Raw genomic sequence first — 19,021 nt, 5'->3', positions numbered from 1 at the left:
AAAGATAAACATTCCCCTTTTGATTTTACCTGTTTTCTTGTTATCCTGAGGTACAAGATGTTCTCTACAGTCTTGGTAAAAAGTTGTGATCCTGGTACCATCCGCATGATCTACTACTCTGCTGCCATCCGGCTTCTCAACGATTATCACTTCATCATCTCGTACAGTCATAACCTGAAATAATATGGGAACAAGGATTTACATTAGCACTGAGATGCCTGTAACAGCAACAACAGTAACACAAAACATTATGCATTATATACTGAAATTCTGAAGAAGCTCATCTCTTGCAACTTTATCTAGTACAAAGATCAAGGATTTACATTTTCTTCATCTATAACTATTATATTAGTAATGGTGTAACAACACAATCTGTAGGATGTTTTGAAAGAACGCATTCTACAACAGATGATGGCAGCCCTATCACATAGCTTAGTGGTATGATAACACAAAAAATAGCATTACTGTTCCATCAGCTGGGTCAGTTGCCTGATAGAATAAGATTGGCTCCAGATCCATTTGCCTTCCTCCTTCAGTTCCCACTCGAATGCCCAATGGGGTTGTTGTTATCCAGGTTCCTGCTTGATTCTCCTTTGGTTGCTCAGGGTTAACCACACTCTGATTGATGTCTTCAAATACTTCCTCCTTGTTTGGGTTCAATACAGTGTTTTTGTCACTGCCTTTTCCTGCAGAAACAAAAAAATTCTGTGTAAGACTTGTCTAAGGCAAAAATCAATCAACTGAAGAGTTTCTGTGAGTATTGCCTTTGACAGAATTGAAAGAGTAACTTATCATAGAATCATATTATCAGGTAAGAGTGAAATTACAAGACCTGTTACTCAAAGGTATTTCCTTGACTTAATTTTATTTAACATGTTCATTAACAACACAGAAGTAAATAGGATGCTGTGATATCTGATTATGACATGGCTTTAAAATGTACCATGAATATAGAAGGGAATCTGAATGGCTTAAAGGAAAAAAGAAACATCTCTAACTGTCCCCGTAGCTTGAGTACTAAAGTAGCAGGAATTCCATAAAGCCCAACAGAAATAAGTTAAAACAAAAAGGATTAAGACAAATGATTTCTGCTTCAGACATATTTGAAGCAGTAGAACGAGATAAAGCTCTGGATATAGCATCCATATAGAATGACTACAATCGTCAGCATGAAAGTACAGAGACAAAAATGGCAAATACAAACCTAGGGTGCACCAGAAGAGATGGAGTTCAGACTGTGAAAGGCATTGGAGAGATCTTACCAAGAATACAACAGAGAATTCTGATCACTCACATTAAAAAAAGAGAACTAGACTAAGTGTGGGCAAAACACAATAGCATGGCCTGGGCAGGAGTCTAAAAGTTTACTGTTTATAAGTTCTAGAAAACAAAAATGCAAAAAAAGGTGTAACTTCTCACCACAAATTTGTCAAGGCTAATTAGCAGAGAGGAAAGGTGGGGTCAGGGGAAGGAAGTCATTACAAAGGATAAGGAATAAAAGATATACACTGGTGACAGATATGGAGACTGAAAATTATAAGATAGTTTGTCAGTTCTCAAACATGATTCTATATTTCCTAAGAACAGAGAACTGGACTTGAAGATTCAGAAAACCTCTTTTGACAAGGCTTCTCTTTAGCAACATTTTTTATTATTCACATACTTCCAATAAGTTATAAGTTAATGTTATGACAAGTCCTAATCTGTTATGAAGATAACAAATTAGCAGAATACAGCAGCTGTGTGCAGATAAATTGCATTTTACACCAGCAGAATTTTTAGATCAAAGGAAAATGCCTTTTATTGTGCATCATCAGCCCCACTAACATCCAAAACACTGGAAATGTTACCTCTCTTTGTGCCCATCTCAGGCAAAGGCTCTGGTTCTGATAATGGTTGCATGTCTTCTGGAGTTACAGGTGGTGGTAGGACAGGGCCAGAATCAGGACTTCTACTCACTGTGCCGTCAGCAAACAGAATCTACAGAAATCAGATATATTAGAGGTTAAAATAATTTCAAACACTAGTAAGAAGTTTCAAAATAATATGCCACAAATGCAATAGTCACTAGAATTTAGCAAGTGATGAAGGAAGAAATGTAAGACTCACAGAATAAGTGCAAAAAATAAAGAAAAATACATTAAAAAAAGACAGGACTGTTGATTAGTTCAGTTCATATATGTAATTAGTGGGGATTCTACTTAGTACAGACAGGTACTATAAAAACAAAGGCTTTGAATTCTTAAGTGATCAAAGGTTGATATCTTTCAGCGAATACCACTTTTCCTAACAGCAGTAATGTATTTGTGTCGCCATATTTATCTGTATTCAGGTATTACACGTCTGGGACTGCTGCTAATCTTTCTAGCCATCAAGTCTAACAAAAAGAATTAATGGTTATTCATTTTACTATAGCTGATTTCTGAGATCTACTGTCCATAATACTTAGCTCTCAATATGCAATTTTCCTTGTGAGTCAGATAAAGAATAGAACTTAATCTCTGAACACATTTACAGAGAACATATTCTGTGGAGAAGACAGTACAATGTGGAAAACATATACAGTTGTATCTCAAGAGCTACAGTTCCTGCAAGATAATTAACCATTTATTTTTCTTTTTGAGTGCTTGTCTATATGTTTTCCATTCTTTTATAACTCATGGATGTTCAATTAACACAAACGAGGCATCTAGAATCCGTGTACTTACAATACAGAGTATTTGACTTAGAAAAGATAATTGCTTGTCAATTTACTATAGTAGGTGCAAAAGTGGTATCTAACTCATATTACCTAAAAGGTATCAATATTTTGGGCAACCTAATTTGTGTATAAACAAAGAAAGTACTTAGGAATACAGTCTTTCTGATGAAAATTTAGGACAACAAAAGGTGTCTACAGGACTGACAAGTATATCTTTTCTCAACCTTGTATGAAAAAAGATACGGATGCATTTGTGTTGTCAAAAATAGCAAACTAATGTACATTTCAGATGTTTAAGTCCAGTAATGTAGTTCTCAAAACTGTATTAAGTTGTTTTCTAATCCCAAAATTGCCCAAAATGTTCACATGCCTAAAATTATCTACATGAAATTTCCTTGTGCAGGTTATGGTGTCTGATTCTGAACAAAACCAAGAGCATTTTAGCCTTGACACTGCTGCAAAGTTCACTGTTACTTAATTCCAACATTGACAAACTATATACTTATTCATGACAGCTGAGAAGCACAAGTTCAATGATAATTACACACAAGCTACTTTCATTGAATTCTACTAAACATACCCAGGTAGATCCATCCATCATGTATCTTATGACAGTTCCTTGACTGGTGATGACTCTTGATACCTCCTGTTTTATGTGACTTGTCTCTGATGCATACAGACGAGAGTTCTTCACCTTCTGGGGATAACTTTGCCTAACAAGAATTTGCAAAGTTGGTTGCTTGGCCTTTTCTCTCTTGGTTTCTTTTTGTTTTATTTCACATTCTATAATCTCATGTTCCTTCTCTTCGCTTTCCACAGCCTTCTCCTCCTTCGCTTTGTCTGCTTCGGCCTCACCTTTCTCAGCCTTCTCCTCCATAGTTCCATCTGCTTTGGTCTGCCCTTTCTCATCCTCCTCTTCTCTGACTTTATCTGTTCTGATCTCACCTTCCTTGGCTTCAGCTGCAGTAGCTTCACCTTCCAAATCTGAAAACAAATTCTGAATTACTTAATACACACATTCCAACAATTCAAAGCAGTTACCTACTCAGAAACTCTGCACCCTCCTATGGAGGTGCCTGTCTTTCCCACGTGGAAAAAAATAAAAGGGAAATTGTAGATGGGTTTAGTATGGATGCTGAACTTTTGGAAAACTGAAATTAGGTAGAGGAACCTCCATGCTGGCCTTAATAAGGAAAAAATTACCAAGTTTCACCGAGTTTGAGATTGAATAGAAAATGAACTTCGATACTTTGTCTACCCAAATAAATAAAGGTTTTAGGTTAAATTATGAACATGTATTGAATGTGCTACTGAGTACTGAGAGACATTTGTGACAAGAGACTACATGTACGTTTATGCCATTGCTCTATTCATCTCAGCTATTCAGTATTACAACTTATGCTCCTTGCCAAATTGCGTGTTTGTGATCCTCCGTATCCTTTTTACCATGCTTTATATCAGATTGATCATAGCACATTTATTCTAAACTGACAGAATGCTAATATTCTATTTGAATTAAAATATTTATGTTGTGATTACTATTAAATAGACATTATGACAGAATTAGAAATCTGAGATATTAAAGACTTCATATGGTTACATCTAAATCTATCAAGACAAAAAAATATCTTTATCTGTAATTTTAACTTCTTTAAAAGGTTCTTATTGTGTAGTGATTTAAAAAACTAGCCTTCAAAACTTTCACCAAGGAAAGTTAATACTAGTCCATTGGGGCAGGAGACATTGAGGCTTCGAAAAGCAAGAGCAGCTGACATCACTTGTGTTTGGGAAGCTGGTTCTTCTACTTCCACCTGCAGGAAGTAACAAAACATTACTTAAGTTTACTCCACATTTAAAAAGACTTAAGAAAAAAAATATACTAAATTTCAATTTTACCAAATCATATAAAAAAGTATACTCTATCACTGATTTGTAGCATTTTGAATGTGTATGGAATCTGAAGTGGAAGCATTAGCTTATTTTCTTTCATGATGCTATGTTATTTAGTTCATCTTTATTAACCTTTGATGAAAAACCATTCTTGACTGTATTCATTCTGCTGAGTCATTAAGCTATCTCATGCACAGCATCAGGATGAAATACAAGCTAACATGAAGCAGAAGAGCACTGAGCTTGTATCAGCTATTCTACCTCTAACAGTTAAAAAAACACAAGATGAAAACACTACTTCAAGTCTGCTGGAAATATGGCAGACTTGAGAGGAGCACAGGAAGGAATGCTTGACAAATGGAAGTTAGTTCTCTTTAATACTGGGTAGTGGAAACTGTCCTGATGAATAGAAAAGATGAGGATGACCTAAAGGATGTCTGAAGACTCCAGAAAGCTTAGGAAAAATACAACAATGGATCCCTTGATGTCAACCTTGCAGAAAAGTATGTGACAATGAACTACGCTATACCAATTATCATAAGATGAAAACAGTTTTGGGTTGCAGATGAAGGTAAGAGAGAACCACTCCTGGTATTACCCTATGTTCTGGACAAAAATAGAGGAAAAAATAAGGAAAATTGGCAGATGCTTTGCCACGTTGTTTTAGATGAAGGACATTTTATGGTTATGTTACATTATATTACAGGGTAATTAAGGCTACATTCACTACCCTAAAAATCACAGTCATATAATTGTGAGGTAGACATCACAGAATAGGATGGAAGTAACCCTCAGTTGTCCTCTACTTCTCCCTTTCCAACAGTAGAAAAAGTATAACTATATTGTTAGAGAAAACTGATAGTGTAACCTCTCCTAAAAATTTCCAGGGATAGATATTTTCTAGTTCCCCTAGGCAAATCTATTCCAATTATTTATCTTACTGAGATTCTACGTAATTACAGTCTCCATTCAACCAACCTCCATTGCCAAGAGGGCTAAGAATATATATTAGAAACTGCTGAAGAGGGCATAGCAGGATTGATTTTGAAATAAATGGCCAAAGTGACTACTGTGACCCATTTCTCCCTCACCCACATTTCCATGCAAAATAAATAAATAAATAAATAAATAAATAAATAAATAAATAAATCTTCTCACAGAACTTTGTGGAAGAACCTCAAGATCAAATGCTAATCACTTTTTGAGGCACATGGCTCTATAATCTCTGCCTTAGTTTGTGATACACATCCCATAAAAGAAATCCAGAATCTACTTCTGAAATGTCATCCATCCTTTCCAAAGCCCTGTCCTGGATAGAAGTCCTTTAGCCATAGGCAAAAGCAGCTTGCTTTTGCAAGCTTTTGCTGGACCCTGGCTAGCGGTTTGTTCAAAAGATCAAAGTGCAAAGCAATCTTTTGCAAAAATGTTTTTGTCAATTTGGCTAAACGTTGAATGCTGCACTTAAGTCATAACTACTCTAGGACATAGTATATGCTTGAGAAAAAGAGGCTGGAAAGTTGCCCAGCAGTGAAGGGCCTGATAACATTGGTTGACATCCGGTTGAACATGAGCAAGCAGTGTGCCCAGATGCCTTGTATCAGAAATAGTGCAGTTAGGGACTAGAAAAGAGACTGTCCCTCTGTATTTGGTAATTATGAGACCACACCTTGAATACTGCATTTAGTTTTGGGGCCCCTCACAGTGAGAAGGACGTTGAGTTGCTGGACCACATTCAGGGATGGCCAGCACAGCCAGTGAGAGGACTAAAAAACATATGAGGAACAATACTGAGAGAACTGGGGCTGTTTAGTTTGGAGAAATGGAAGCCAAGGGGAGACATCACTGCTCTCCAAAGCTACCTGAAAGGAGGGGGTACAGAAGTGGCCATAGAAAAAGTTTTAAACATGTAAGTTCTGTACAAACACAGGGAATAATTTCTATACTGTGACAGTGAAGGAACACTGGAACAGACTGTCCTGACAACAGTCTGTTTAATATCTCTCTGGAGATGTTCAAAACCCATTTGGACACCTTCCTGTGTGACCTACTGTAGGGAAACTGCTTTAGCAGGAGGGTTGGATCAGATGATCTAAAGGTCCCTTCTAACCCCTACAGTTCTGTAATTCTGTGATGCTACGTAAAAACTAATCTCTAGAGCAGTTCTAATCAATAGGAATGTAACAGATTTAACTGTAAAACCAAAATAAACACAATTATGTGGATACACTGCTCTAGATTACAAAGCTTTAAAGGCTACTTTAATTAACAGGTGCCAATATTTACACCTGAGAATCACAGTCATAGAATTACTCAGGTTGGAAAAGACCTTAAAGATCACCAAGTCCAACCACAGCCTAACCATACTACCCTAACTCTAACAGTCCTCCACTAAATAATGTCCCTGAGCACCACATCCAAACAGATTTTAAAGAACTGGAGAGAGTAAAACACATCCATAGAAGCACGATAAACTATTAGGAATTTGTTAAAACACTTCTCAAAATCCTCTGAGAAGAATATACATGTCTGTTACTTAAGTGTACATACTTAAATTTTTGTTTCTTTTCTACAGTCAGTGGACAAATCTGTTTCCTTACCACTCCTTGTTTTTCATGGTTATCTTGTGGTGAGGAGCTTATTCTGCTATTGCTTGATTTTGTGGATGGCAGAGATTTTCCTGATTTTTGTTTAACTGACTTGTCTTTTTTTCCTGAAGCTGATGCAGTGGAAGGAGGAACAGTCAGAATATGAACAGAAGGGACATTCAGAATTGCTGCTAAGATGGGATCTGTTTCATCATCTAAAAAAAAGGAAAAACATTATTTTTAATGCAATTAAGATTCATAAATGTAGATTGTTACACTCAGTTTTGACAAGGTTTTATACTCTTGATTTTACCCTTGAAATAATGAATTCAGTGGTATCAGATAGATGGACTAAATACTATACTAAATTATTTGGAAAATATTTCCACAGATGAGCTACTTGACAACTGAAAAGGAATCCTGAAACTATTGTTTCCCTTAGCTTGTGATCAGCCTCAAAATAGAACATACAACTTTTCAATTCTGTTCTAGCTGCAGAATACTTACACAGATGGAAGAATTTTGAGTCTAGTGCCTAAGATAAGATGGATGGAGGATGGACTGACTCCAGCAACTTTGGGCATCATAGCTCTATTCTGTTACAGTGATTCAGAAAGATTTTGTTTCTTAGGTTCTCCTTCTTAAAAGTCAAGCATTAGAGCAGTATGCTATCCACCTTGACATTAAGTATTCACATTGCCTTCCAAAACACTGACTTAAAAATAACGTAAAATAAGATCTTCTGTAAAACATTTTTTGTTTCAATGAATTAATAACTCTCTTTAATCAGAAAAACCCTGTCAGTGCTAACAAATTTTTCACACACTTCTTTAATCACCTCTTCTTGCTTGGCAGCCTTACTCCCATCACAACAATTCATGGAATAGCACCTTCTCTTCCATCTGGACAATTCAAGCAGTTGAATTCTTGTCTGTTTTGAAAAATTTGTTACTCCAGATGGAGCAACTTACTATCCAGATCCTAACCACAGCTATACAAAGTACTGAAAATACCAAAGAGCAAAACATTATAAGCCAGAAGCTATGGCTCTATGTCCAAGTGGAGGCTGGTAATGACTGGTGCCCCCCAGGGGCCTGGGTCTTGGGTCTGGTACTCTTTAACATCCTTATCAATGACATCAGTGATAGAATTGAGTGCACCTGCAGAAGTTTGCTGACAACATCAAGCAGAGCAGTGCAGTTCATATGGCAAAATGGAAGGGATGTCATTCAGAGGGACCTTGGTAAACTCAAAAGGTGCACCCTTGTGAACCTAATGAGGTTCAACAAAAAAAAACGTGAGATTTTGCACCTGGGTCAATGTAATCCCAGATGTGTACAAACACTGGTAGAAGAACTCCTTGTTCTTGCAGCCTGAAAGGCCAGTGATATCCTCTGTTCCATAATGGGGTGGCCAGCCAGGTGAGGTAGGTGACTGTTGCCCTCTATTCTGCTCTCATGAGGCCCCATGTGAAGTACTGTATCTAAGCCTGGGGCCCCCAATACAGGAAAGATGTGGAGCTTTTAGAGAGGGTCCAGAGAAGGGTCACAAAGATGATCCAAGGGCTGGAGCACCTCTTCTATGAAGATAGGCTAAAGGAACTGGGCTTGTTCAGCCTAGAAAAGAGAAGGCTGCAGGGAGATCTCAATGTGGCATTCCAGTATTTAGAGGGAGTTTATGAGGGAAAACAACTTTTACACAGGTAATGATAGGACAAGGGGGAATGGTTTTAAACTAAAGGAAGAGAGATTTAGATTAGATGTCAGGGGGGAAGTGGTGAGGTGTTCAGACAGGTTGCACAGAGAAGCTGTGGATGCCCTGTCCCTGGTGGTTTTAAGGCCAGGTTGGATGGGTCCCTGGGCAATCTGATTTAGTACTCGATCTGGGGGCTAGCAATCCTGCCTGTGGTAGCAGGGCGGGAACTTGATGATCCTTGAGATCTATTCCAACTCAAGCCATTGTATGACTCCATGATTATCTCAGAAAACAGCTTTTGGAAACCTTTTAAAAAAAATAAAATTAATATATACAGCAAGCTTGATCTGCTTGGTAGTTTTCAAAACTATGAGGTTTAATGACAAGTCAGTCATATCAATAATGTCTTCTGGAAGACTTCAAAAAATCTTTTTTTTCCTTTCTTGGTAAAATTACTTCTTAATTTTGCTTTATACAATGAAGAATGTATTTTATTGTGAATAACTAATAAGTTAAGCAAAGAAAAGTTAATGAACTCATCAACAAATTAAAGGCCAACTTGCAGTTAGACAAAGGAGAAAAAAACTACATACTGAAGCACGCTAATAAAACTATTCTGGCATGAAGTCACTGCATTTTCTGTAATGTAGACCTGGCTCAACAAGATAAAAGGTAGGCCTGATATCTACTAAATACACAGTTTCCAGGAAAGTTTTGACTTAAATGCTTTTACCCTGCAGATAAGAAGATGCTTATAACACCACAAAAAATCAGATTCTAATCAACTAGAAAGGCTGTTAGTGTGCTCAGGAACATTTGTATTATGGATGATTCTGGATTTACAAGAACTGCAGAGGTGACACAAAATTTGACAATCTAGGACTGAAAGAAACCATCATCACCAGAAGTTCATCTAATCAACAGCTTATAGGAAACAAGCCTTCCACTCCAGTATTTAACCTAATTCTTCAATCTCAGCTTCTGTGCTGCTGCTAGCACTAGGGAAATGCACCAATATCTAAATATATCCATAGCCTTTAGCCTGACAGGAAAATTTAGATCACCATGAGGATTTTTAAGTCCCCATTTTCATTAGCTGATGCACGGCTGATGTGCACAAATCTGATACTTTGTTAGGTGGCTCTGTTCTCAGGTACTGAAACTTATGATGTGCAACTTCCACAGTTCAGTGGGAGTTTGAAGAAAGATGAACAAATCTGTTTTAATTCTAATAGGCTAGCGATAAGTTCTCAATTAATTATACAAAACAGGGAAGTTTAACCTTCTCAATGGGGACCACTGTGATGTAAATTTAATAGAGAACACAACTGTGGAATAAACCAGAAGTATCAGTCTACAGGTGTCTGATGAGTAGAAACAGCTGATGAATAAAGTTGGACAGAGGTAATTCTCTACTGAGAAGCATGATCACTAAAATGAAGGACTCTGAGGCAACTGACCTTTAAAATCATTAGTGAATGTGATCCATTCTGCCAAGTTAGTATAAAAACCTCATGTGACCACTGCAAACTAGGTGTAAACAAACACTTATCTACAGTGAGCAGTGCTATCAAGCACTCATACAGAGAAGTGGAACATGCTCAATTTCAGATGACTCTACTTTCAAGAGTGCTGAATTTAGGAATAAAAGCTGTTATAGGCTCTCATTCCCTAAGGAAATTTCATCTACTTTTATACCTTGGTTTTCCTGGAGAGAAAAAAAAAAAAAAAAAAAAAAGACACTCTCCAAAGGTAGCAATGCAAGAGTGGAATGTTGTGACAGAGAGAATGTGTCTTCAGAAATCTTGAGAATTATGGGAAATTCCAGAGGACTGTCAGAGCAGGGAAGTTTTCACAGTCCACTACATTGTGGATGTTACCTCTGCCCAATTTTAAATTGTTATTTTTTAGAAAAATCGCTTGGAAAATGTATTTAAATAATTAAAATGGAGTATATAATTGAATGCCTTACCATGGTCCACACAAAGGTGCATTCAATTAAATGTTTTCATATTTCAAGAACTGAAAAATGCTGGGATTATTTTCTGATCTGAAGAGGGTTTCACTTCCATCTGTGTGATGGTTTCAGTAGCCTTTCAAATGCAATGGATACAAAAAGCTCTTGGTAAAAGCAGACGCTATTTTCACTGTGGTTTTGTGAAGCAATTGCTTCCAGTAGGTGAATGTGTTTATTGAAAAGCTGAGAGAAATCCCTCATTATGACTGCACATCTAGAACCTGCAGGCCAACTCCTAACATAAAATGAAAATTCCATAATCACCTATATAAGTTTACAACAATATTATTTCTTAGAAAACCAAAAAGACTCCTCAACAAATTACATTTTCTTTGGCTCAAATTAATTTGCTGATTCTGCTGGACTACTTAATAACAATACTTGCAATTTTCTCTCTCCACTGCTCTGTTTTCATAGTAAGTAAAAGAGCATGGCGACCTCCTTCAATTTTGAAATTGGAATCACTGAACATTCCTGAAAATGTAATCTCATCTCAAGTCTTGCTGAAAATTACCCACCATGTGGTAACAGCTGCTAAGAAAGGCAGAATTGCATGCAACAAATTACTGAGCCAAGGGGTGTACGAAAAAACTAAAAAAAGATAAAAAAAGAAAAAAAAATCTCCCTTTGGTTCTCAAATATCCTCTTCTATTTGCTTATTTTACCTGCTGTCTTCCCTGTAGGTCCATAATAACTCAGGGACAGCTGGATTCCATTTTCCAAGGTAGCCGAAAAAGATCCAAACTTGCTCACAGCTTTCTTCTGATTACTAATTTTTCCTTAAAAAAAAAAAAATAGAATTTTAAGATGGCAACACAGTGCAGAATCATCACCTGCAATCCAATGACTGATTTGACAGTGGCACATTGATGTGGCTACAACTAACCTGTGAAACAAATTAATATAGTAAGAAAAACTTTGCAAGAGTGATATCTGTAAAGTAGTGCCTATCATTCCACTTACAGGGTAGTATGCAGTATATAGTCCTATAGTCTTTAATTTGTATTTTAATTAGCTAGGTGAATTAATAGAGACAATTAGTTAAAGTTCTTTGAAAATTTAATCGACAAATGAAACAATTACTGGAGCCTAGGATCTTAGTTTCCTTTTCTGTCTGACAATAATGCTGAACTGCTCACTTCTATCACACAGGGGATTCCTGTTTAGATAGGAGAAAAGCCTCCCTTTGGTGCTGAATAGGTACAAGTGGCTTGAGATGCTAACAAATTGTGATGGGAAGCGTCACCCAACAGACCTTCAAATAACATATGACAGCTTTCAGAAGGGCAGACAAGAAATATCTCATCTGTGGAAGGGACACAGATTTTCTATTCATCTACCCTTCTATTATTTCACTGGTGGCAGCTACTGCCAAGGAGAGGAGCAGGAACAAGATGCTTTCTAATGCTAAAGAGTAAAAGAACTAACATTCCTACCTGAAGTTACACTTTCTCCAGCTCTGCACAAGCAATCCTACAGTGTTAGGGCAAATAAATACATAAATCACTACAGACCACCTTCCTTCTTGGAACCACCCTCAGCAAGTTGCAAAAAGGGCAGGGATTCAGTACCTGTGAGTGTGTATGGGAGATTGGTAATCACAGCCTGAACCTCTGATTAATCAGCTGAGGCAAGTATGGGGTCAGCTGTGGGAGCACAGGTGAGAGTGATGTAGCTGTGCTCCCGGAAGGGGTGGAGCTTGACTCCATCCCCTCTGAAACCTCATTTAAGGGCTGACTCCCACTGGAGCAGTATCTCTTGGAGATCGCTCACCAGGGAGGACTGCCTCAGCTGCTTCAGTCAAGGCACCACCGTTGGTGAGTTTTCCCTTTACTCATTCACTTATATACCTTCTGTACATTTTGTTTCCATCTGTACATTTAAAACCAATACATTTGGCGAGCCAGGCAGGAGCCTGCAAATATCGGAAAAAAAAAAAAATGTCTTTCCTGTGGAATGTGTTTAGCTGGTTCAAGGGGGAGAAGATCACCCCCTTAGGGAAAATCCTCCCTGGACAAATACCAGGGTTTGAGGCGTCCCCATATTTTCAATTAGCGACGATTATCGAACAATGGGGGCCCTTACGGGTAACGGGCAATATGTCCCCTTACCATCTAACTGAATACTTTCAGGGGTTGCAAAAAGATATTTTGACAACCAAAGAAAGGCAAATGGCTGCATCCATGGCTGCTTGGCCTTTATTGAATGCTTTAAATCAGGCAGAGGTTAAATCAGATAAGATTGAACATGAAAATCAATTATTAAAAGCCCGCATTGAAAAATTGGAGGGCGAAATTAATCTATTAACGGGGAAAAATTCATCATTTTTTTCAAACACCCCCCAAATTAGATATATTACAATGGATGATAGTAAGGATCCTGAAACATCGGATCAAACTAAGGTCACTAAATCTGACCTAGAAGAGCCACTTAAGACGGACTTATTAGAAGTCCGTCCTATGGTAACCCAAAAAACAAAAAAAGTCCAGGAGCGACCAGCAGGGGTGCCTCCTGATCAATGGACCCCTGCTGACTCCTATTTACACGTAACAGCACGTCCATACACACCCACCGAACTTATGGATCTAGTACAGCGCTTCAGGCAAAGACCGAGGGAAAGTGTCCCAGCCTGGCTGTTACGATTATGGGACTCGGGAGCAGAAAGTGTAATAGTTAGCGGCTCCGAGGTATCTAAACTAGCAACTATAACAGTCCATCCTGCCCTGAGGCAGAGATTGTACTCAGGGTCCCAGTTCCCTGAAGAGAATCATTCGATCGTAGATTGGATAATGGCTGCCTGCCGTATGGTATGGTCAAATAAAACAGACATGCCAATACATACAGGAATGTGGTCTTCTATGGAAGACCTACAAAATTATATCCGGGAACTAGGCATGCGAGAGGCTGTCTATGAAGATGTATCTGTTAGTCCGGACATGGTGAAGTTTTCCGCGGGAATGAGGGACCTAATCTTACAACAGGCTCCCTCACATATGTATGGAACATTGGTTTCTATATTGAATCCTCTAGTGGCCGCAGAGGCAGCAGTCCAGCATGCTGCCCAATTGGTAGCGGACCTGGGGGAAACGGAGCGCCTAAGAACCAAGCGCAATATTAGAGTAATTGAAGATCCTGAAGTTTTTCCAATAGCCCGAGCCAGGAGATCGGCTCCACGAACCCCTCGGGCGGGACCCATTAGGGTGTCCCGAAAACAAATGTTTAATGATCTACTCCGAGCAGGTGTTCAATTTGCCAAAATTGATGGGCAGCCCAATCACGTTCTGCTTCAGTTGTGGAAACAGCTGAAGGATGAACAAAAATTTCAAAACCGCCCCAAAAGACCGGGGATAAGGCTTATAGAACGACGACCAACAACAGTTTGGAATCTAGAAGACTTTATCGTGCCAAATAGGAAAAAGAGGCCACCTCAGGTGCCTCGGGTCACAGTACCAGAGGCATCAGAGGTAAAAGACCTGAATCTGGCCCAGTTTATGGCGTGATGAGGGACGTCAGTCACCCTAGGGCCTCTAGACGGGACCGGAGGCCCTATGTGGAATTGACAATATATTGGTCCCGAGAAAATGTGCAGAAGGTTATGGCCCTCGTTGATACTGGGGCGGAAACATCTATAATATATGGAGACCCAACAAAATTCAGAGGGAACAAAGTAATGATTGGAGGCTTTGGGGGACAGACCGTTCCAGTCACCCAAACTTGGGTAAAATTGGGGGTTGGGCGCCTCCCACCACGGGAGTACAAGGTATCTATTGCTCCAATTCCGGAGTACATATTGGGAATTGATATCTTGTGGGGTCTGGCTCTCCACACAACAGTGGGAGAGTTCCGGTTGCGGCAGAGATGCATTAGTATCCGGGCAATTCAGACAATATTGAGAGGCCATGCAAAACATGAGCCTATTTGTCTGCCCAAGCCACGTCGGATTACTAATGTAAAACAGTACAGACTCCCAGGTGGGCAGGATGAAATAACAAAAACAGTACAGGAATTAGAAAGAGTGGGTATTATAAGGCCTGCACATAGCCCGTACAACTCCCCAATATGGCCAGTGCGAAAATCGGATGGAACATGGAGGATGACAGTAGATTACAGGGAATTAAACAAGGTCACGCCGCCCGTTCATGCAGCCGTACCCAATATTGCCTCCCTAATGGACACACTAAGTAGAGAAATTAAAACGTATCACTGTGTCCTAGACTTAGCGAATGCATTCTTCAGTATTCCAATTAGTGAAGAATCACAAGACCAGTTTGCATTCACATGGGAAGGCAGGCAGTGGACTTTTCAGGTTCTGCCGCAAGGGTACGTGCATTCACCTACTTTTTGTCATAATTTGGTGGCGCGTGATCTGGCTAAGTGGCAGAAGCCACATAATGTCAATTTATATCATTATATCGATGACCTCCTGTTAACATCCGATTCATTAGAGGCGGTGAGACAAGCAGCAGATTTATTGATAGCTTATCTGCAGAAGAGAGGGTGGGCTATAAACCCACAGAAGGTGCAAGGTCCGGGGCTATCTGTAAAATTCCTGGGAGTAATTTGGTCCGGAAAAACCAAAGTACTACCCAGTGCAGTAGTGGATAAAGTCCAAGCGTTCCCAGTCCCTACAACATCGAAACAGCTACAAGAGTTCTTAGGTATATTGGGGTATTGGCGCTCCTTTATACCTCACTTAGCTCAGTTGTTGAGGCCATTGTATAAGCTTACCAAGAAGGGTCAATCGTGGAACTGGGGGAAGGTAGAACAAGATGCTTTCCAACAGGCAAAGCTGGCAGTTAAACAAGCCCAGGCATTGGGTATATTTGATCCGACCCTCCCAGCTGAACTAGACGTTCATGTTACCCAGGATGGTTTTGGCTGGGGCCTGTGGCAACGCCAGAGTTCTGTTCGAACCCCCATTGGATTCTGGTCTCAGGTTTGGCACGGAGCAGAAGAAAGATACAGCATGATTGAAAAACAGTTATTGGCTGCCTATTCAGCGTTACAAGCGGTAGAGCCAATAACGCAAACAGCAGAGGTTATAGTTAAAACTACATTACCGATCCAGGGGTGGGTAAGAGATCTAACTCACCTTCCTAAGACAGGGGTGGCCCAAGCACAGACGGTAGCACGATGGGTCGCCTATCTAAGTCAAAGAAGCAGCCTGTCTTCGTCTCCACTCAAGGAGGAATTACAGAAGATCCTAGGCCCAGTGACATATCGCAGTGATACGCCGAAAGAACCAATGGTCGCTCCACCAGAGAAGAGCCCCGTTCAGGAAGGAAGATATCCTATTCCTGAAGATGCCTGGTATACGGATGGGTCCAGCAGAGGCAACCCGAGCAAGTGGCGAGCTATAGCATACCATCCCTCTACTGAGACAATCTGGTTTGATGAGGGGGATGGTCAGAGCAGCCAATGGGCAGAATTACGAGCCGTGTGGATGGTTATAACTAAAGAACCTGGTGATGGCATCCTGAACATCTGTACGGATAGTTGGGCCGTGTACCGGGGGCTTACTCTGTGGATTACGCAGTGGGCTACCCAGGAATGGACTATCCACGCCCGACCGATCTGGGGGAAAGACATGTGGGTAGACATTTGGAATACAGTCAAACACAGGACGGTATGTGTCTACCATGTCTCTGGTCATCAACCCCTGCAGTCACCAGGAAACGATGAAGCGGACACACTGGCCCGAGTTCGATGGATTGGGAATTCACAATCCGAAAATATTGCCCGATGGTTACATCAGAAGCTACGGCATGCTGGACAAAAGATAATGTGGGCAGCTGCTAAAGCATGGGGGCTGCCTGTACAGCTATCTGATATCGTCCAAGCATGTCAGGACTGTGACGCTTGCTCGAAGATGAGACCAAGACCGTTGCCTGAAACAACATCCCACATTGCTAGAGGATATAGTCCTCTTCAGAGATGGCAGGTTGATTACATTGGGCCCCTCCCTCGGTCTGAGGGGGCGAGATATGCCCTGACCTGCGTTGATACTGTAAGTGGACTGCTGCAAGCCTATCCCGTACCAAAGGCAAATCAAGCATATACAATTAAGGCACTCACTAAACTGATGTCTGCATATGGGACACCTCAAGTCATCGAGAGCGACCAAGGGACTCACTTTACTGGAGCGATGATACAGCGCTGGGCAGAAGAGAACAACATTGAATGGCGATTCCATCTGCCATATAATCCAACAGGGGCAGGCCTTATTGAACGCTACAATGGTATTCTTAAGGCTGCCCTGAAGACAGACTCCCAGTCCCTGCAGGGGTGGACAAAAAGATTATACGAAACCCTGCGGGACTTGAACGAAAGACCTCGGGATGGCAGACCCAGTGCTCTGAAAATGTTACACACTATATGGGCCTCCCCTCTTAGGATTCAAATTACAGGTGCTGATAATGAGGTAAAACCGCAGGTTGGTAATGACAATAATCTTCTGCTCCCTGCCCCTGAGAATCTAAAACCAGGAATCCATAAGATAAATTGGCCCTGGAAGGTGCAAGTAGGACCCAAGTGGTGTGGCCTACTTGCACCTTGGGGGAGACTATTGGAGGTGGGAGGTTCAGTTACCCCCTCGGTGATAGGTACATGGCCTACTGACATCGTGGTCAATACTCCGGTCTTTATTGCTAAAGGGACACCCATCATGTCCCTATGGCAGATCAGGACTCCTCCTCTGGTGCCAGATATAGTTATACAGCCACAGATATCTGGCCAGAGGGTATGGTATCGGAGGCCGGGACATAATCCGGTGCGAGCAGAAGTATTGACCCAAGACAAGAATACGGCCTGTATCTTGCCCTGGAGGGCAGACCTTCCTCTCCTGGTACCCTTGAAACATCTGTATTACTCTCCCTAAGATTCTAAGCCTCTAGGACCATCAGAGAACAATTTGTGTGGACTGATGAAACACAAATGGACCTGCACCTCGAGATGGCTTGTCTCCAGTAACATCTATCAAGCACTGGCCCACGGAAGATCGTGAATACCCATCCAATCATCATTTGAATAACATCAGCATTCGGTGCGACGGGAAATTGTATCAGCGTCGCGTTGGGTCTCTGTGATAAGGGAAAACTCACCTAATCATTGGTTCACGCTGTGAAGGGGTGGAGTGTATGGGAGATTGGTAATCACAGCCTGAACCTCTGATTAATCAGCTGAGGCAAGTATGGGGTCAGCTGTGGGAGCACAGGTGAGAGTGATGTAGCTGTGCTCCCGGAAGGGGTGGAGCTTGACTCCATCCCCTCTGAAACCTCATTTAAGGGCTGACTCCCACTGGAGCAGTATCTCTTGGAGATCGCTCACCAGGGAGGACTGCCTCAGCTGCTTCAGTCAAGGCACCACCGTTGGTGAGTTTTCCCTTTACTCATTCACTTATATACCTTCTGTACATTTTGTTTCCATCTGTACATTTAAAACCAATACAGAGTGTCATTCAGAAACATGCCAACAAGCAATAGATACAGCTGAAGTGCATAACGGATATGTTTCAACATCAAAGATCCTGAGGAAGCACTAATTCTACAGCTGTATGCCCCACAAAAGTAGACTCAGTTCAAGGCAGAAATACTTCTCTTTCAGAGCAGAAATTTATTCTGGATATTAAAAAGAGAATTCAGTATGCAAACTCTTATTTACTTTTTATGTTAGTTGTTCAGGTTTACAACCAACTACTAAATACATCAAACTATTAATTCTTTTTATCAGCAATGTCAACCCACTAACCTGATGCAGTTTCCTGTTCTTCATTATTTTCATGCACTTCAGTTTCTGTTAAGTCTTTCCTGGGGTCTGTGATATGAATGAAGAAATTGTGGTTGTCCTTTACCACTTTCACCTTTACCAGAGTTAGTCCTACGAAGCAATGGAATACTATTATTGCTTTCACTAGGCTTCAGTACTGATTTCTGTACCCCAGAAAAGCCTGCACTAGCAAGTTCCGGACAGTTAGAACCAATAGACTGCAGAACAGCCCTGTTACTCACACTGGACAATTGACTAGGATATGCATTCATGTAATACATTGCATTGGCTACCACTGATTTTTTTTTTTTTTTCTTTTTTGATACTTTATGAACTGTTAACTTTCTACAGCAAAACTTAAACTTTAGT

At 40.3% G+C, this 19,021-nt stretch overlaps 1 protein-coding gene across 1 annotated transcript in view; it reads right to left on the bottom strand.

The window, feature by feature from the left end:
• The window catches only part of SPAG17 (sperm associated antigen 17), a 103,110-nt gene that overhangs the window by 26,055 nt on the left and 58,034 nt on the right, over positions 1 to 19,021 (bottom strand). The window contains exons 22-29 of the mRNA XM_072326554.1: positions 18,635 to 18,763; positions 11,554 to 11,667; positions 7,189 to 7,391; positions 4,392 to 4,512; positions 3,282 to 3,685; positions 1,851 to 1,980; positions 466 to 686; positions 30 to 174 (exon numbers count right to left, since the gene is read on the bottom strand). Of these exons, the coding sequence (XP_072182655.1) occupies positions 30 to 174; positions 466 to 686; positions 1,851 to 1,980; positions 3,282 to 3,685; positions 4,392 to 4,512; positions 7,189 to 7,391; positions 11,554 to 11,667; positions 18,635 to 18,763 (1,467 nt within the window). The remainder of the gene's footprint in view (positions 1 to 29; positions 175 to 465; positions 687 to 1,850; positions 1,981 to 3,281; positions 3,686 to 4,391; positions 4,513 to 7,188; positions 7,392 to 11,553; positions 11,668 to 18,634; positions 18,764 to 19,021) is intronic.

Source organism: Excalfactoria chinensis, chromosome 1 (assembly GCF_039878825.1).
Source record: "Excalfactoria chinensis isolate bCotChi1 chromosome 1, bCotChi1.hap2, whole genome shotgun sequence".
In the NCBI taxonomy this organism is placed as follows: Eukaryota; Metazoa; Chordata; class Aves; order Galliformes; family Phasianidae; genus Excalfactoria; species Excalfactoria chinensis.
The sequence above is the reverse complement of the archived record's forward strand: the minus strand, read 5'-3'. Positions and strand labels throughout refer to the sequence as shown.